Source organism: Malaclemys terrapin, chromosome 8, assembly GCF_027887155.1.
Source record: "Malaclemys terrapin pileata isolate rMalTer1 chromosome 8, rMalTer1.hap1, whole genome shotgun sequence".
NCBI lineage: Eukaryota > Metazoa > Chordata > Testudines > Emydidae > Malaclemys > Malaclemys terrapin.
In genome coordinates this window covers 56105464-56125554 of record NC_071512.1, presented here as the reverse complement: position 1 = coordinate 56125554, position 20091 = coordinate 56105464, and the positions used below count along the sequence as shown (strand labels likewise).

The 20091-nt window shown below is 51.4% G+C and overlaps 2 protein-coding genes across 2 annotated transcripts in view; one reads left to right on the top strand and one right to left on the bottom strand.

Annotated features, from left to right (window-relative positions):
• Positions 1-4346, top strand: part of NMNAT2 (nicotinamide nucleotide adenylyltransferase 2) — an 86267-nt gene extending 81921 nt beyond the window's left edge. The window contains exon 11 of the mRNA XM_054037616.1: positions 383-4346. Coding sequence (XP_053893591.1) covers positions 383-485 — 103 coding nt within the window. The 3' untranslated portion in view covers positions 486-4346. The remainder of the gene's footprint in view (positions 1-382) is intronic.
• Positions 4347-5140: 794 nt separating this feature from the next.
• The window catches only part of LAMC2 (laminin subunit gamma 2), a 38882-nt gene continuing 23931 nt past the window's right edge, over positions 5141-20091 (bottom strand). Inside the window, exons 10-23 of the mRNA XM_054037615.1 lie at positions 19794-19973; positions 18670-18915; positions 16277-16413; positions 15043-15199; positions 14306-14511; positions 13433-13512; positions 12339-12476; positions 11130-11274; positions 10556-10705; positions 10134-10248; positions 9476-9675; positions 8442-8600; positions 8256-8355; positions 5141-7305 (exon numbers count right to left, since the gene is read on the bottom strand). Coding sequence (XP_053893590.1) covers positions 7055-7305; positions 8256-8355; positions 8442-8600; positions 9476-9675; positions 10134-10248; positions 10556-10705; positions 11130-11274; positions 12339-12476; positions 13433-13512; positions 14306-14511; positions 15043-15199; positions 16277-16413; positions 18670-18915; positions 19794-19973 — 2264 coding nt within the window. The 3' untranslated portion in view covers positions 5141-7054. The remainder of the gene's footprint in view (positions 7306-8255; positions 8356-8441; positions 8601-9475; positions 9676-10133; positions 10249-10555; positions 10706-11129; positions 11275-12338; positions 12477-13432; positions 13513-14305; positions 14512-15042; positions 15200-16276; positions 16414-18669; positions 18916-19793; positions 19974-20091) is intronic.

Sequence of the window (20091 nt, the reverse complement as noted above, 5' to 3'; positions counted from 1 at the left end):
GTACGGAGCGATTAAGTGACAGGAGGTCAGTGACGGAACAGGGAATTGAACCCATGTCTCCTGAATCCAGTGCCTTAACCACTGAGCCGTCCTCCCTCGGCAGCCTTGACCCATCCACTTGCATTGATCACACACACGTTCAGACCAATGGTTCCTTTGGCTAAAATGTTACCATGCGCCTACATATGAGGGACAGTGACCCTCGTAAATGCACCTTCCCTGTGGAGCTGTGACCAGCTCCTCCATGGACTGAGCTCACATGAAGCCTGATTTGAACCCTATCCAAACAGCTGCTTCCTGTTGGGGAAGAGGAAACCGGCTGGGGCAACGTGGGGCGGGTAACTGGCAAGCACTGACTCCCTCTGTTCTCTTGCCCCCCCAGACTGGCTCTGCAGCATGGGGATGGACACGTTGTGGATTACCTGTCTCAGCCCGTCATTGACTACATCCTCAAGAGCCAGCTGTACATCAACGCCTCTGGTTAAAGCCTGAGGTGCTGCAGCAAGGCAGCCCCACCGCTCCACTTCCCTCCAGCTCTCCATCACACTTCTCGCTCTCTGTGTGTCTGTCTCTCTCTCTCTCACAGCCTCCGGCGCGTCCGCCTGTCTCACTCACTGACTCTAGCGCTCCATAGTGCAGGAATCTCCAGGGAGCTGTGGCAAACCCCCAATGGTACACAGCTCAGCAATTTGCTTCGGAGAACCCTTCCCCTTCATAAACCGGGGGGCGGGGGTACGGTAAATAGAGATGTACCCAGCATGCTTTAGGGAGGTGGCTCTCGTGTCCACCTTCCCAGCATGCCCTAGGGAAGTGGCCCTGGTGTCCACCTTCCCATCATGCTCCAGGAACAGGGGCTCGGTCTTTTCCCATCTTACGGCACTTAAGCTAAATAAAACACGGTGGATCTTTTTATTAATAGTTTTAGTGAGAGCCCCTTGGCCTCGCAACATGATGCACTATGTCTGTGCCTGGCAATGGGAGATCCTAACCCACTTGGCTCAATGCCCAGACTTGGGCTAGGCTGAGAGCGCTTTTCAGGCCACTTATGGGACAGTTTAGCTTTGAAGTGAAAAAGAACTGTGAAAATTCTGAAATGGTTTTCTGGAGCTAAGGCTCCCAGGGCGGAGGGCGGGGGCAGCAGGGGGAAGCACACCTGGCAGCAGTTGCTTCTGCTGTAGATAATTATTCATTTGGAGGGGCCTCCTTTAATCTTCACTTGACATGAACCTGGTCACTCCAGGATGTCCCTTAAGTGGTCATGCTGTGTTTGAGTCACAGATGGCGGGTACCTGACACAGATCCTAGAAAGGAACCTGTCATACCAGACTAGATCACGGAAACTCAAAAGCAAATGGCAGCTGAAGGCCACTGGTCGTGCTTCTCTCAAGCCCAACCATTAGGTTTTGTAGCGTCACAACATGGCAGGCTCTGTAACCTGATATTTACCAAAAGTCAATAAGCGTCTTTCTGATCAACAGGCAGCATATCCTGCTGTGCAGGGAGACACAGAGGTCTCATTGGGGGTTACAATGATATGTCAAAAGGGGCTGATGAATTCATTAGCAGGGAGGGGGCTGCCATCATAGCTAACCCCTGAGCAAACTTGCCTTACGCAGATGCAGATGGGTAGAGCATAGCTCTCAGGGATCTCGTTTGATCTATAGGCACAAGCTGCTCCCTTCATACCCAACCCCTGGGATCTACTTGCTGGCACCTCCCTGGTTAGTATGGTCTCCACTCCTGCCTGCTCCCTTCCCTCTCCCTCTCCTCCCTCCCAGTCTGTGGGGTTCAGGCTGCCCATGAGGAGTCTGTTAAATGCAGGCTATTCACCCTGCGAGCTCTGCAACTTGCACCATCCCCCCTCTCCTGCATGCCTCTTTCAGGACAAACCACTCTTGTGCTTTGCTGTCCAGGGCTGCGGTTGTAGCACATTGGGCCAAATGCCAGGAAGGGGAACAAATGCAATGGGGACCTACACTGGCCAAGAAATGCTGAGATGGGTTGGAAAGAGCAGGGATGTTTAAGAGGCACAAAGGCCTCATACTGGCCCCGGCAAGTAGGCTGCAGTGCTGGGTACCGCTGACTTGCAGAGGGCTCCCAGCCCTGTGACAGTGCATGCGCTGGAGTCATTGCATCGTTAGAGAGGAAGGCAAAGCCCAGCTTTAGGTTTTGTCCTTCTGCTTTTCCAATTAGCCCTTTTATTTGGAGTTTAGCTGCTTGTCTTTAGTTCTCAGACACCTGCCATTACTTCTCTGTTATGCTTGTGCTAACCTGGCTGTTTCAACCCGATTGCATTCCTGTAAGAAGGCACTGTAGCTATTCTGCGCTGGGTTCTCTGCATTCCCACCAAGGTGCCATGAAAAGCAGGAGGGCACTAGAATCCCACCAAGGGAATTTGCTGCTTGTGCCCCTCAGAGGGCTGTGATTCCCTCCCCCCTCCCCACCCCCAGGGAGAGGGAGCATTTCAGGAAAGGACCTTAAAGCAAAAGCCCTTAAAGGGTTGCAATGAAGCACAACCTGCTCCAGTGAAAGCTTCAAAGAGAAGACGCTGCACTAGATTTGGTGACCCGGTGCTCCACACGGCCACCTTGCTTGCTGTGAACTCACTATGGCCTGTTACCAAGAGAAGCCAGAGTCCAGGAAGGCATCTCTGTCATGGCAAACCGCTGTTGTCAGTCCTTCAGCCAGAAAAACATATGTAGCATTTGTAAACTCACTGCAGTTTATCGCGCTTTATAAGAAGTCAATGATCAGTCCTCAGAGGTAGGTATTGTCACCCCCATTTCACAGAGGAAAAGTCAGAAGTCCAGATGTTAAGTGATTTGCCCAAGGCCCAGAAAAAAAATCAGTGTCCGAGCAGGGATTAGAACCCAGGAATCCCCAGGCCCCTGCTCAGACGACTAGCCTGTTTCTGTCCTCTTGGAAAGGCAACAGGATTGTCAGTGGTACCACCAGCAAGCTTTCCCTTCCCAGGCTTTACCCCCACCTGAAAACGTTAGTTCAGGAATTGTCACTGTTGCACTGAAATTTTCCATGACAAGCAGAAGGATAGGAAAGGGTGTGGGGAGATTGGACTGGCTTTGCCAGACTCTGGTTTCTCTGCTCTTCCTGCCAGTCATGGCACCAACGTGTATGTCCAGGTGGGGGAAAACGGACTCCAAGGGGGCACCAAGCCGACTCAGAATCCATGAAGGCTAATGGGAGCAGGTAGGAAACATGTACAGTCACCTGTTCTTCAGGGACATCTCCACCTGGAGTTCCTGCTGCTAGCACCCACTGCTCTACATACTCGCATGGGGGAACCTGGAACGAGCAGCCTTCCTGGAGACCCCTGCTCACACACATAGCAAGTGGATATAAGGGGCACGGTCATTTTGTGGGGGAGGGAGGGGAAGAGTTCTCTATCTATACAATGTCAGTAGCTAAGCTCTTCTAGACAAACTGATCTTACTACCCTGTGTGTGGGTGAAGCTTTTCATGAGCTCTGTCTCACACACAAGCTATTTCAGAGAATAGCAACGGCTCCTTGCCAGAGCCTACTGTACTTCTCCACTCCAAGCTGGAGGAGATAAAGCAATCGATGTCTAGAATGAGCCACCAAGACACAATAAGGGAATAAACTCAGAGAGAAGAGGCTTGCCCCTGAAGTGGGAGGTAGGACAATTGCTCTTAACAGAGGGAAGATGGAGAAAGGAAATAAAAAGGAATTAAGACAGTGTTTATAAGAGTCAAAAAGCTCTCGATCCCCCACTCCTTCAGGTGATCAAAGGGTGAGAGATAGGAAGCAGGCCAGTTTTCGATCTCATCCAGTTTAGGACGGCATGCCTTAGAAACATAGCATTGTGGTATGGACGATGAATATACTATGTCTTACTAGTCTTATCTATGCCTTCATTTATCTGCTCAGTAAAACTCATGGTACGGGGGGGACGGGGGTGTAGCATATCTTTGGAGTGGACTATCGAACTGTTGGGATCGGTTTGGATTTGATCCTTGGGTTGGCGCAAGCAATCGCGCCTCCATCTCTAACCCATGCAACAAGGGTTGGCAAGGAAGGGTTTTTTTTCAGTGTATGGGGGGGAAGAGGGTGGGATGGTCCTTGAACCCGCAATTTTAATAACACAGTTTTGCTTTACTGAAATGAATAAAAAAAAGTTTTAAAAGAAAAAAAAAAACTCAATGGGTTGAAGTTGCCATGTTGCCAACTGCATCTTTGTGAAAGAGTTTGGAGTTGGATTTCTGTTGCTAAAAGTGGTCGACAAAAAAAAAAAAAAATACGAAACAACCCCCCCCCACCTCTTTATCAGCAAAGTGTTTAAATTATGTAATAAAAAATGATGCTATTAGACTGTAGTGTTTCACTGCTGCTGCAGCTAGGGAAATGTCCCGCTCCTCTTTGTGACAGCTGGATGGCTGTCTTCGAGAATAAGGAAAATACTTTGCACTTATTTTATAGCCACTTTCATCAGGGAGGCAGAGTGGTCTAATGCTGCAATTTGGAAATGGAGATCCTTGGCTTTTGGACCACACTTGTTCTATAGGAAGCTGGCAGATCACATGGTGTTGGCTCTGCTTCCATTGCAAAGAAGAGCCTGGAGGCCTGTAAAAGCACCTGCAAACTCGGAAGAAAGGCCAGACCAGCAGCTGCTGCTACATAAGGCAGAGGAGGAGAAGATGACCTCAGCCAGAGCCATCAGAAGAGAAACTTAATGCTCCTCTATTACTACTTTTCCTCAAAAGGAAAGGCCAAAGCTGCTGGGGGACACTGTATGATCATGAATGGGAGGGAAGGTCTCCATGGGACACTTTTTCTATTAAAGCCTGGTCCCCCCCATGAAAGTCTGAGAACCTAGAGGGTAGAGAAGAGAACAGAGTCAGGACTCCAGGGCTCTATTCCCCTGGGAAAGTCACTTAACCACTCCATTCCTCACTTTCCCCATCTGTGAAACAAGGATAATGGTCATTACCAATCACTGTACAGCACTCTGAGAAGACCCACACTAGAAAGTATCAGCCTTCTCTAGCCACTAACCCACGCTGCCGCCTCCTTTCCCCAACAGTCAATTCACCTCTTCTGGACACAGAGAAATCTATCTCCAGAAGGAGAGCGGGAAGAAAAAAAGAAACAGCAACATCCAGCCACAAGGATTTGTTGTTTATTGACTTTTTTTTTCTTCAATTAAAAAGTGCACTTAAGCAAAAAAATAAAACAAAAAAGTCAGATCCATAACATCTGTCCTGTCCTGTGCAGTGGGAGAAATTGCGGAACAAGCCAGAGGTTAGTGTGTTTCACTATAAATAGAAATATATCATAGATGATTATTTAACGGATAATATTCAAACAAGGAGGTGGCACTTTATCAGAGGAGCTGAGCAACTGAGGGGTGAGTTTAACCCCAGAAAGTGACCACTTCCTCTGGGGCACAGTTGAGATTGCTGATCCTGCCACACTATGTGGGGCACAAGAATCCAGCAGAGCCGTCCTCCAGTGGCCAGAAGGGCCAGGGGACTGTCTCCACTAAGACAGAGGAACAAAATGAAATTGGACCCACAGGAAACCCACTGGTGGTAGAGATTTGCCTCCAGTTCCTCCAGTTTTAGAGAATGATTGATTAAGAATCAGTCAATTCCTTTGACGCAAGGCTGCTCTATGTAAAACATTGAACATTGTCTGTTGGGAGGCAGCACCAAACTTCTTCCAAACTGGAGGTGGAGACACATCTGGTTACCTTTATGGTGTTGGGGGTTTTTAATAGGGCAATCAATATGCTAACACTGAGAAGCGTAATCTGGGCTCTTGGGTGCCAGTAATTTTGGCCAAGGTCAGCAGGTCAACCCCCCCTGTTATTATGGAAAGCGCTAGGGGATCTTTGATGTCCATGCAGAGAAGACAAGAATTTGCTTTTCGAAGTCTCATCTGAAAGACGCACAGTAAACTGCATGGTACACGATTGCCCTCAGCAGGATGAAGGGCTGAGTCATCCCTCCTGGGGCTCGCACCTGTGCTTTCAGTGCGCCGAGATACTGCAAACCTGAGCTTTTGATCATGAAGACATCACCTCCGGTTAATCCCTTGAGAACCCGCCTGAATGAAAAGCCCAGGATGAGAAGGGGTGTGAAATCTTCCCCGGGAGCCGGATGTGCTGGTAGGAAGGACTTTCCAGCTGAGGGCCCTTCAACAGTCTAAGGAGTTACTGACCATCCGTCCACCCCCTTCGGTGTGATCATTTTTAAACCATCAAAAATAAATCCCTTCCCTTTGACTAAGCAGTAATTTAGTCACCTTGCTAAGGCACACTGGGGAAGACCTACACTTTAATGAAAGGGTCACAAGTTGAGTCCTCCCCCTGCACAAGTCTAAAGCACAAAACAGATGTACAGGCAGTGCTAGTGTCAGTGTTGAGACAATGGAAAGGCAGCGAAGACAGTGCCGCAGTAGGGAACTCCGACCTCCCTAGTCCTGTACCCATCCCTGTCATTTGCTGGGTTTGGAAAGGATTGCTGGTGAGAAAGCGTCTTGCAATACACCGAGGCGCTGGCATTGGAGGAGAGAGGCAAGTTCTGCTGGCTGTGCCCAAGTGTCAGGGCCTTGGCAGGGACAGGGAAATCTGCAGGAGTCAGAGTTCAGCTTTTATAAGACATTCGTTTGGCGACAGTCCAGAAGCTGAACCGGGTGCTGCTGCCTCCTCAGGCCATACTCTAGGGATGGGCTCCTACTAGCTATGGCTCTTCTTGACCAGCAGCTTCTTCATGCAGCCGGGTCTCTCCTTCCTTCCTCCTGCACTCCAGGGACGGATACCAGAGTATAAGGCTTTCCCGGCTCAGGGGCACCTTGTGGTGATGTTGGCATCAAAACGCGATGTCGTGAGGCAAACGTCAGCACATTGCCACACCGAGTCTGACCAGCTGCCCCCAAAGGGTCCGTGTTCAGCTCAGCAGAGCCGAAGGCAGCTGGTCCTAGCAGGCGTGGCTTCCCCATCCCCCACGACCCATCAGGCCACGCCCTAGTATCTACAGCCTGAGAGACCCAGTCCAGAGCGTCTTCCTAAAGGTCTCAAGGTTTTTCAATGGCATTTGTGTTGTAGCAGCCTGGGGGGAGGTTGTTGCGAATCTCCTCCAGGTTCCTAATGTCTGCCAGGATCTCATTAATGCTCCTCTCTAGAGTCTGAACCCGGAGCCTCTGCAGACTGGCCGTTTTCTCCAGTTCGGCCATCTGCTCTTTCAACTGGCTGTTCTTCGTCCTGGCCCCTCTGAGGTTGAGTTCGAGCAATCTCAGTGCCTGCTCATCCACAGGGCCAGGCTGATCTATTTCCGAGGAGGAAAATAAAGAAAAGGAAACAATGAACAGATGCTGGGGACTGGATCTTTCTAAGTACATACCCCTTCGCCCCATGCCCCAGCTGCAGTTATCCATGGCGCTCAACCTGCCTAGGCCAAATGGCTTTGAAAAAAAGTGTGACAAAGACTCAGAATGGAGGACACAGCACAAAACAAGAGAGGAAGAGGAAGCTGGGAAATACTTGGAATTCATTTCTTTACACTCGTGTGAAGTTCTTCACAACCTGAGCTCGGAGAGGTTATGTTTCTGAGACAGGTAATCAACTATTAAATTCCTCCAGGCTAGTGTGGGGTGGAGGAAAGTTTGGATCTGAAATCAACAAGATCCCCAAGCAATGAGGCACAGTCACAGGGGGAGAGAAGAGAGCTGGTCTTGTGGTGAAGGCATTGGACTGGGACTCAGGAGATCAGGATTCAATTCCTGGCTCTGCCACACAGCCCAGGGGGCAAGCATTCATACCGCTCTTTGTCTATGGCTATGGGGGGAGAGTCCCTTGCTCGTGCACATACACTCAGGGCAGCTCAATGAGAGCTAGTGTGAGTGTAAATCACTGTGTAGCCACGGCAGCACCAGTGGATACATACTCAGCACGGCTCTGCTACTGCAGCTACACTGCTATTTTCACTCACGCTCACTCATCAAGCTACTGCGAGTATGGGACATGGGCAGGGGATCACACCCGTAGCTCATAGTGGAGACATCTCATCCCCATTTTATAAATGGATAACCAAGGCTAATATTTCCCGTTTCACACCCTTTGTCTTGCCGGTTTAAATTAGAAGCAAGGCAGAAATTACCACTCAACATGTGCTTGTCCAGCATCTAGCGCAATGGGGCCCTCCGGACACTACCATGGTGGGGCCTCCGGACACTACCATGGCACACAGAATGACGAAGGTGGTGGTTATACACTTACCCATCAGATGTAGAAAGTCTTCCAGGGCACGCAGTGTCTCTTGGACAGCAGCCCCAGCAGTACGGGCACCGGCATGGGCACCCTGCACCTCCTGACCAGTCTGAGAGAGGCAAGAACAAGGCAGTAAGGGCATATGTCACCCAAACAGGTTTGCAGTCGTTTTAAAGGCAAGGGATGGGAACTCACTTTCTGTGCAGCAGTGGCATCCATATCGACCTCCAGAGTCTTCCTCGTGAGCTCCCTTTCTGCTTCTCTGGCCTCGTTCAGTAAAGCTATGACTCCTTTCTCCAGTGCCAGGACCCCATCTGCTGTCCTGTTGGCTTCCAAGTTCAACCGCCTTATCTCCTAAGAAAGCAACGTCAGTAAGAGTAGGAGATATCTGAGAGGCAAGAAGGCCCAACAAGGATTCATTCAAGAAAGAAACATTGGCAACATCCACTTGAAAGGACAGACTAGTGGCTTGATTTTCAGATGTGCTACGCACCCGCAACTGTCACTGACTTCAGCACCGGGCTGCTAGTCCTTAGTGCCTCTGAAAATCAGACCAGAGATGAATGGGCAGAAAGATGGGCCCGTGTTTCCATGAACTGGGTCATCAGACCCAAGTTATATCGGATTCACCCACTTGCATCAACATGGTGCTCTTTTCCCAGCTAATTTTATTTCCCTTCTGCAGAGCTTTACTCTGCTTTGCAGCCACTCCCTGAACTCACCCTCTCAGACACGTCAATGACATGGAATGACTGTGTGTGACTTCGGGCACACCTACGCTGCAACTGCAAGGTGCAATTCCCAGCTTGGGTAAACGTACACGCGCCAGTTCTCATCAAGCTAGCACACTAACAGCAGCAGTGCAGCCGTAGTGCCCGAGTACAATCCCGTCCCACCTCCTCGCTATGTACTCGGGGGGCTAGCTGAGCTAGGAATTACGCCTCCCACCTGCAGTCTCACTGATGCCAGGCCAGTGTCACAAAACCTTCCGGTCTGCATTTGGGGCTCAGACTATGCATATCATTTATCAGGACACACTGACGTGATACATTCAAGTAACTCTCACCCTTCACGTTGACCGAGAGCTGAACAGGACTTAGGGTTAGTGTCTAATCCAGGAAGATGACTGCTTCTCAGTAACCCTTCTCCTTTTTCTTCTGTCACTCTCCATCCTTACCCCTGCTATTCCCCAATGCTCTGCTTATCAAAGAACCCAGACTTCCCCTTACCTGCTGGATACTACCAGTGATCTCCTTTGCCTCCCCGGCCATGCTTCTGGCTGTCTTTGCATCTGTAGCCGCACTGCCCAGGGCGCCTTCTGCTCGTCCAGTCTTATCATTGGCATTCGTGACCATATTGATAATGAGAGGGAGTCTTCTCATCGCTTCCTCAGCTTCTCTTCTCCTACCATCTACCTGCAGGTGAAACCCTAAAAATACACAGCCCCATCAGATCCCAGAGGGGAGAGGGCATTCCTCAGAGTCAGGGATGGAGTTCATTAATGGAGGAACAAATGAGAGACTACTGGAAGCAGAATCCCGCTCTCAGCCTAGGAAAGATTGGCACCTCTGGAGCTGCTTATTCCATGGAAGAATGTCCACAGTCAGAGAATGGGGAAACGGGGGAGTGGGTGTACTCAAAGAGAAAGATTCCCAGGAGGTTTGCACCACTGTCACACAGCCCAGGAACTGTTAAAATGATCTGCCTGGAATGATCCTTTAACCCTTTGATGCTAGGAGCTGGGATTGCCTGGCATACGTTACATTGCAACGGAACATACTGTGACTATCACCAGCTGGGGAAACAGCAACGTGGAGCTTTCAGAGCAATAGATCGGAACCAGTGACCGCTGCTGAAGTAAGATGCTTTCACCATAAAGAGACTCACCCCTGAGATTTTTCAAGATGAGTTCAACTTCATAAAAAGTGGCATTGCCAGCACTCAGTGCCTGCTGTGCTCTGCTCTTGGCAAGGTTGGCGCGGGACAACAGCTGACTCGAAGCCTGTAATGAGCCAGAAGGGACACAAGGAGACAGCAGATCAAGCAGAGAGCACGGCAGGCCCAGCCCTGTTCCCAAAGCTGTCTCTGAGGCAGCTTCATTTCACCAGGGAGGATTAAATTGACAGCTTGCCAGCAAAGGCTCAGTGCCCGTCCCAGTCTGGGTCACGAACAGAATAATGGAGCTGAGATTGCAGTCTGTCTGCTGACCCACCTCCTGCTCTTTAACACAGACAGGATAAAGTAGTGTACAGATCACAGGGGTGGCAGCTCTCTCAGGATACCTACTAACATGGAGGACGATGTCTTACCAGTCTCTTGCTTTCCCCACTCTGTAACAATTGTTTGATTTCTTCCTCCCAGCTTCTAGTGTTGCTTTGCAGCCGCCGGTATTCTGCCATGTACGTCTCCACCAAGCCCATTAGAGTGTCGGCCTCCTGCCTGAGCCGGTTCGCCTCCTCCTGAGATACCAAGGAAACACGAGTTTACTTTGATCACAGGTACCCAGCGCCAGTCACAAGGACTGGTCCCCAGCACCGATTGGCTGCCACCGTGGTATCACTTGTTGGAAACCAGAGCAGGCCTGAAAGGGACGTACATTTAGCAGGGTGACAACATGCCACGCTGCAAGTGGTGAGGCTTTCCATAGGATGATGGGCCACCTAGCAGGAGTAAGAATCCATTGCATTCAGCTTCAGGATGGGCAAAGGCTCGTCAGCCCCTATGCTCATGGGAGGAAAGGAGAGGGGGACAGAGTGAGGTGAGAGAAACATATCGGTTCCTTCCCAACAGGACACCGGGATGGCGGAGGGGCTGGCAGACTGTGATTTGCATCAACAAAGTGCATCAAGGTTCTCTGGTGTCTAGCAGACAAGAAATCCTCACCTGGAAGGACCCAGTGTCGATCTTTGAGAAGCGAGACATGGAGCTGAGGAGCACCAGGCTGCCCTGATAGGCCCTGTCTGCATCCAATGCAGATCTGCTGGTGTCAGTCTCCAGCTCGTTGGCCAGCAATTTGGTTTCATCGTATCTGCCAAGAAAAAAAAAAAAGAAAAGCATCATAAGCCATAACACCCACCTCATGTTTAGCAGCCCATGAGACACAGAGACCAGCTCCTCCCTGCTGGGTCAGGTCATGGGGCCATTTGCCTCAATCAGTGAGCCTGCAAGCTGGTCGGTGGCTCCACCTTTGCAAAGCATCATGTACATTTCCCACTCTGGAGCAATTCATTTTATTTAACACAGCCTCCCCCACCACGTCAGCCAGGAAATGAAAAGCAGCAGGCCCTCCTGTGTCACATGCTCCTTCAGACCCAGGCTCACACACAGGCCAAGGTTTTCAAAGGGGCCTAAGGACAGGCAAACAAACTCACGGGACGCCTTAAAGGAGCCTGAATTTCAGAGGCGGGCGCTCAGCTCTTTCTATAAATCAGGTCCCTTTAGGGTGTCTCAAGTTGGGCACTCAAAATCAATAGGCACTTTGCAAATCCTGGTCATCCCACTTTAATATTTCCCTATAGATCAGTCCCCTCCAGTCCCGAATCACCTGTGCAGCTCTTCTCTGCAGTTCCCTTATTACTATCGCTCTGAGGGCTTGTCTACACATAAGCCGCTGCAGCTGCAGTGGGTCAGTGAAGACGCTACCCACGTTGATGGGAGGGGTTCTCCGGTTGGCATAGGTAAGACACCTCCCAAAAGGCAGTAGCTAGGTTGACAGCAGAATTCTCCCATTGACCAAGCGCTGTCTACACCAGGGCGGAGGTTGGTTTCACTGCGTCGCTCGGGGGTTGATTTTTCACACCCCTGAGTGACATAGTTATACCAGCCTCATTTCCTAGCGTAGATCAGGGCTTAGTGTGTCTGAGACTGTCTGGGCCAAATCCATCCCTGGTGGAAATCCATTGACACCAATGGATGATTTGCCCAAGAGATGTGTTTGGCCCCACAAATGTGTGTAATACACAAAGGAAATTGTATACCCCCAACAGACACCCCATAAGGAGGGTGGGATTCTTAGAGGCACTTCTCACTATACTCTCTTCTCTCCCCTTCTGCCACTATAGAGACCTACACATATATATGCTGTGAACCTACTTTCGCAGCAGCCCTTGCACAGAGCTCGCCAGGATGCCTCCTCCACTCACAACTGAGCGCACCAGCTCCAGGGCCTGTCCTGAGTCATCCACCGCTGCCCTGACTGCCTGTTCAATGGCATTTGCTGATTGCACATGGCTGGAAAACAGAAGGGCTCCCATGAGACATGGGCCTGCAAAGACGGCCTCACTTCCTCCATCCACTTGTTATTCAGGTGGGTCGTCATCAGAGCCGTTGTAGCTGTGTTGGTCCCAGGATATTAGAGAGACAAGGTCATAGGTGGCGAGGTCATAGGCGGCGAGTTATATGGGCCCGTGATGCCCATGCTCCACCAATATTTAGGAACGTGGGCCCAGCTCCACCAATGTTTGGGCTTACTGCAGTTTGGGGGGCCCCGTGTTTCAGGGGGATGCAGGGTACAGGGCAGCCTGGAGGGTTAGTGGGGGGCCTGGCGCCGGCAGCAGTGAGTGATTCGGCCCCAGCCCGCCCTGCTGGCTCCCGGCATCGCTCGGGGGAGGGGGCAGAAGCCGGAAAGAGGTGGGATGGGGGCTTGGAGGAAGGGGTGGAATGGGGGCGGAGCAAGGGCAGGCTGGGTCCAGATCACTCGCTACTGCCGGTGCCAGGCCCTGCCGCTAACACCCCGCGTCCCTCTGAAGCGCGGGGCCCGGGGCTGTTGCCCCGGTCCATCCTATGGACAGGATAGCTCTGCTTGGACCCGGTCTGGGGCACCACCAAAAATTATATAAACCTGGCGCCCATGGGTGAGGTGGTATCTTTTATTAGAGATATACAATACACACACACACACACACACACACACACACACACACACACACAGTGTGGTTCAAAAGCTCGTCTCTCTCACCAACAGAAGTGAGTCTAATAAAAGATATCACCTCACCCACCTTGTCTCCATCATGAGAACAGGTCTTTCTGGGAAACCCAAGGAGCTAAGAAAGGGAACCATACCCCTGCAGAATATGTGCTTCTTGGCAATAGTGTTTACCCGCTGTGCATCTAGTACCAGTAGATCTGGACTGGGGGAGAGGCAGTCATGGCCAAGAACATGCCAGTGGATGCAGCGATCTGCTCACCTGTTTGCTAGTCTGAGAGCTTCTTGGGCCAGCATCAAAAAACTGTTTGACCTGCCAGGGGGATGTGAAGTTGGAATATTCTGAGGAGAAAGAGAAATTAATTGCACTGTCTCTCTCTCCCGCTCTCTGATTTAATGCTGACAAAAGGGAGGGATTGATAATGACTGACTGGAGGTAAGAGAGTGCATCACACAGACACAGCTCTGCCTCAGCTCCCAAAGGAGCCTAGCAAGCCATTCCCGTCTACATGAACCCCGGTAAAAGAGCAATGCTAATGAACTCCTGTCATAGAGCAAGGTGCTGGCCAAAGCTCCCCTGTTACTCTGCACCCACAAAATAATTTGTACTGCACTTGCAGCCTCCCTGTAACAAAACCGAAGCAGCCTATGGAGAAGCAGGTCACCTCCTTCCACCCTTTGTTAGGGTACATCTACACAGCCCAGGTCTCAGAGCCCAGGCTGATAGATGGGGCCTCACATCACTGCACTAAAAAGAGCTGCGTAGATGCTGCAGCTCGGGGAGGAGCTCAGGCTTTGGAGCCTAAGGACAGTGGGAGGTTTCAAAGCCCAAGCTCCAGCCTGAGCCATAACATCTAGACCGCTATTTTTAGCTTGGTAGCACAAACCGTGCAGGGGAAGATTAGGGAAGAAGGGAGCAGAGGGGGCGGGAGAAGGGCTCGAGGCAGGAGGTTTGGAGAGCTCAGGGAGTCGGCATCAGGTGCTGGGAAACCATCACCATGGAGAGCAAGGGAACAGAAGTCAGCAGAAGAGGATTCCTCTAGCCTCTGCAGCAGTGGCCAGGGATGTATTTACTGCGGGGGGGCTGGTCGCTGGTCTGGAGTGTCTGTGCTGAAAGGGCCTGGGAAGAACTTACCAGCCCACTCAGGGTCACTTTGCTTTGCCCCAGGTCCAAACGGGCTCCCTCGATCAGCCTCCTAATGTCCTGCACCTGGGCCTGGTACTGACGCCCCAGCGCCTGCAGCCTCTGCATCGTCACCCTGATGTCTGCCAAGCGGCTCTGGTAGCTGGACTCTTGTCCCTTCATTTTGGACATCCGGCTCTCCAGGGACTTGTCAGAGGCTGATGAGAGACCAAGAGAGATTTACTGGGCTGCAGGGGAGCTGCCGGATACAAAACCAGAACTGAGCACAAACATGCTCAATGGAGAAAAAGACAGTTCTGACATGCTACAGTCCCAAAGTGTCATCCCCTCCCCCATCCCCACACTGTACTGGCACTCAGGGGAGCTGTCCCAGGAATGTCCCCCCAGTCCCCATACTGTACTGGCAGTCAGAGGGGCTGTCCCAGAATGCCCCTCGTCCGTCTCCATACTGCACTGGCAGTCGGGGGCTGTCCCAGAGTGTCCCCCCCATACTCATACTGTACCAGCAGTCAGGGGGGTTGTCCAGGACTGCACCCACCATCCGCATAGTTGGGGTGGGGAGAGAGGAAAGCCTGTCCCAAAATTTTATCTCTGAAGTGCATGGTTCAGAACTGCACCCCTTGCCCTGCACTCCAGTATCTAGCATTGGTTCCTTTCACTGCATTCAGCCTCCAGGGGCCCCTCTGCTGTCTCTCCAATCCCATCCAAAGGGAGGTGCCCGGCGTTACCTTGTAAACTCAGAGCTTCTCTCAGGATTTCACGCAGGGTCTCCTCAGCCTGTTGCATCTTCCCCTCCAGCTCCTCATTGGCCCCTTGCCCACTGCCAAGCTGCAGCCGAGACACAAGAACCTCCAGCTGCTGCAGCTGCTGCAAGTACTGATCCACCTGAAACCAAAGCAGGCCACGGGGTCAGCAAGTGGCTGAGAAACGTGGGTTACAGAAGCAAAGAGACAAGGGCTTGGGCCACGTCCACAGGCACTAGGTGGTGGGAAGAAGCAAAGCCCCAGGATTTGTAAGAAGTAGAGAACCCAGCACAGTCTGGAAGAGTTACCTGGACGAAGAGCCCTTTTAGTGAATGTTCTGGTCAAAACACCAGATTAACAGCCCTGGCGGCTGAAATCCTTTATTGACAGACCAGGCAGTGCAAGCTCCCCGACACAGCCTGGGCAAAGTGCCGCAAACCGTTCCAGGGGGGAGCATAACTAGCAACAAGAGGTTAACCAAGCCTCTACTCCCATCTCCCATTCACAGTCCTTGGCCTGCTTACGGTGACCATCCCCAAGGATGCCACTTAGGGATGTGAACGCTTGCCCACTTGAGACCAGACAGGCCACCAAACAGCCACCTGAGAGTAATTACTTCTAGTCACTAAAGCCCTGGACTGAATTTGAATTGGGCTCTTTCGTGCACAGGGAAAACGGTTAACCTTAAAATCTGAGCAGGAGGTGGCGTGACTGTGAATGCGTTCCGCTCCATGCTCCGAAGGGAATCCCAGACTCCTTAACCTCGTCCCCCCCCATGGCAGAGCCAATAGCGAGAGGCTAGAAGGATATCCCTCGTCTCGTCTTTTCCTACAAAGTTGAGAGTTCAAGGGGTGGAAAGAGCCCTCACTCTTCCCAGAGCAGAGCTGAAAGTCTGTCAATGTGGTTCCCAAGTCTGCACGGAGCTGTTTCTTGGGGAGAGGGGATCTATATTTCTGGGCCTATCTGAGCTCTCAGGGCATGGGTGGTTAATTTCCTTTGTATCTGGAAAGGAGCATTTGCTGAGCCTCATCTGTGGATTAGCCTTGACAGCTACTGGGTTCAATCTCTGATAGGAATGCAAAGGAATTAGTGCAGGGTGAGGAGAGGGAATTATCGCTGAAATCTTTTGCTGGAGAAGTGATGTCAGGCAGAGTTGGCAGGTAAGTCCAGCTCAGATACCATGGTGATAGGCACCCAGCTGACAGACAGAGAAACTTACCTGTGTTTTCACATGGCTGTAGCAGGCTGGGCACTGTGTGTGCTCACAGTTGGGCCCCTCGAATCCTGGCTTGCAAACACAGCTCCCATCGCTTCTGCACTTCAGGGGGTCTGAACCTACCGAATTGCAGTTACAGGCTGCAGAGAAAGCAAAGGGTTGGAAGGAGCCACAAATCAGATCAACATTGAGAACCAAAGAGCGTAAGGAAACACAGCAGCTCTCATAAAAACACATGCCTGTCCTCGCCAGAACATCTTCCCATCTGCCTCTGCGGGAGTCTCACACGTCTGCGTCTGCACTGTTTTTCAAAGATGCACAACAACCTACACCCTGACTAACCTGTCTGCCCAGTGCCCACCTCCCGTTCTGGGCTAAACAAAGACCAATGAACTCCACCCTACCCTGCTGCTAGAGTCACTGTTCCCTGGAATGCTGACTGCTTCCGAATATCTATAACTCCATATTGAAGGAGTTCAGGTCTGGTTTGTACACTGATGGGGAACCGCCAAGGGAAACCAGTGGTGCTACAAGGAGACGTGCTGGTTATTTATATTTTGCCTCTGAATCAGCACTGCGCTAACAAGGTACTGCTGGAGCTCCCTTTTTTTTTTATGAGACCCAATATGTGGAGTTCAGGCTTGTGGCCTAGCCATTATATTCCAGCTACCTAAAATTCTCCCCAGGGTTTCAGCTGGACAAAGTATTATTGACTTGTCCTAAAATAATGTGTAATGTTGCTGCTCCCTGTGAAATCCTTCTTGAATGTGGATTCAAGAAATGGCTGGTTCAGTGGTGGAGGAAGTGACTCTTGTACAAAGCATGTGAAAAACTGGCTGGGACCCTTTGAAATGAAAGGTGCTATGAAAGCACATCACGACATTAGTACCGGGTTTGGGAGTCCATTCCCTGTCCAATTACACTCTCAGCACATATCCTCAGGACCAGGCTCCTGTCTCAGATGCAGTTTCTGTGCCGGTTATTCTCACCAGCAAGTCTAGTAGCTTTCCCTAGCTCTTCTCTGGGTGTACCCCTCTTAATCCCTTCGCTTAGGAATGTAAACCTCCTTCCCCCGCAGTTGTAACCTCCGAAAGAGCCTTCAGCAGCCTCAGAAAATGCTGAAGGAATTCAGGGCCTTTCCCCTTGATCTCCTCAGCGGTGCCCTGCTGATGGAAACTCCCCATATGCAGACATAAATCAACGCCTCTGGGAAGCACCCAAGTCTTAACTTGAGCCATCCAGAAATCAAGCAAAGCACTGGAGTCAAACTGCAAATTAACGGTCACTTTTTATGCATCATGGAAGTTGCATTCTCACATAGCAGCAGCTCTCTCTGTCGCCCCTCACCCCCTGCATAGGGATCATACTCTTAGCCTCATTGAGGCAAACGTGCACCTTCTCCAGGGCAGACTTGTTCAGCGGGAGTGTGCATTGGGTCCAGTATTTGTATTTGCTTTTACATTCCTCACAGGCTTTTGTAAGGCTTCAGGGAGCCATTTGTGGGGCCTGAGACATCACAAGATTCTGGTCTCCTCCTGGTATTTCAGTTCCTGGAGAGATGGATGGAACATCACAAGAACACTGGAGCTTGTGTTCTTATGGCCTCACAAATGGCTCCATGAAGGGCTGGAAAGGCTTATGAAAAGGGTAAACAGGAAAACAAACTCAGAAATATTAGGCTTTGATTACATTTAGCCAGGGCCTAATGGGGAGGGCAGAAGTCTCCACAGGGAAGATGAAAAGAGAGCCCTTCCCCAGTGGTCTGGGTAGACATGGCCTATGCTGCATCTACCCATCACCAGCTCCTCTATGGCCCGCCAGAGGGGTGGCGGGGATAAAGTATGACCTTTTTCCCTTCAGATACAGGAGTTAAAAGCACAGCTTCCACCGTATCCTGTAGTGAATGTCTGGTGGGCCCATGTCCCTCAATGCCCGATATATGGGCTACCCTCCATTCACAGCCTCTCCTGTTTGAATTCAAGAGACTGCCCTGCTGTCCCTCAGAACACAGAGCAAGCAGGGCCAGCCCTCACCACCTCAGTATCCCCATCTGCCCCCACTCTTCTGCAGCAACCAACCCCCCCTTCAAGTGGGGCTAGGCATCTATGGTCTTGGGTTCCTGTTGAACCCTGAGCTCTCTGCTATCCAGGTCTCCGATCAGTAGGACCAGTGCTTGGACATGACATTGCTTGGATGGGTCTCAGGTCCTGGCACCTCCCAGATTTCTCCAGAGGCCAGCCCGGGGTTTATCCAGATACTGTTGGAGGCTTTACCTGATGGGGGACTTGCATGCCCAGCCTTGATACTCACATACACACACAGGGACGTGTTTACTCGCAGGCACTCTCCAGTGCAGACACATTCACACAGGCGCACACTCCGGCTTACACTCCTACCTTGACACTTCTCTGCTGGGTTGAGGGCTAAGGGGTTCCCAAAGAACCCGCCCCTGCACTGGTCACAGGAGAAGCCAGCTGTGTTGTAGAGGCATTTCAGGCATTCACCCGTCAGCCGGTCACAGTTCCCCACAGCACCAGGATCGACATTATTGTTACAGTGGCAGGGCTGGCAAGGTCTCACACGGCCATTGTCGCCCAAGGGGTCTCCAAAATAGCCATCAGCACAGAGTTCACAGTTAGCACCTGGGGAGGGAGACACAAACAAGACAGAGGCGTTATGCTCCAGAATTACAGGGCCCCAAAGCAGTGGCCAAACCCCATCTAACACTGCCCTCTCCCTACTGCCGGGGGACTCAGGCACTACGCCCTGCTGGGCAATGAATTTCACAATCTCGGCTCTGTTCTCGGGGAGGGGACCTCACCCGCCTCATACAGTTAGGAGAAACGGATTTAGCTCCATTGAGCCTTTGACCCAAAACATCCCAGAAAGCAAATCACCCTCCATCCCAGATAAGGGGCAAGAAGGGGAGCGACAATCTCTCTCCAGGGATAGGAAGGAACCGTAGGCAGTGGTATCTTGAGAGGGAGCCTGTTCTGACCTACAGGGGCACTGCACTGGGACGGAGGAGACCTGGGATCTGCTCTTGGCTCTGCCACTGCCCTGCTGTGTGACCTTGACCCAGGCACTTCATCTCACTGTGCCTCTTTCCCCGCACACCTCCCTTTGCCAGCCTTGTCTTTTCAGTGTGAGCGCTCTAGGGGCAGGGTCTGTCTCTCACTGGGCATGTGTACAGCAGCTAGCACAACAGGGTCCTGATCTCAGCTGGGGCTGCTCCGTGCTACTGGAAATACATAGAATAAAGAACAACAGAGAGGCAGAGAGGGGGACAGATCTGATAGCCAGGCTGTACTGACACAATCACACTGCAGCCATCACAACCCCACTCTGTACTAACCAGGGGCTAGGGAGAGATCTTAGGGCATTCTCTGGGAATACATGTAATAGTCAATGGAAAAGGACAGGGTAACTCTCTCAACACCACCCTTTCCTATCCTGCAGGAGACTGGAAGGACCCTAGAAAGGAAACAAATCTCCAGATAAACCAGAGGGAGGCCATTACCAGTGACTCCCAGAGGGCAGTTATTGCAAATGACTTCCTTTCTCCCTGGCGCCACTGAGCAGCCCTGGCCATTTCTGCAAGGGCACAGCTGGCAGCTCTGCGGATTCCAGGGGTCCCTGTAGAAACCAAATGGACAGCTGGCATTGGGGTCCATGTTTTCATCTCCTGAATAACAGTCTCCTGGGAAAGACACAAAAAGGTATCAACAGCCAGTGCAGATGTGGCCTGGTGTGGTTCCTGTATCCTGGCGCAGGCCACAACAGCCTGGCACTGCCATTGTACATGCAAGAAAAGACCC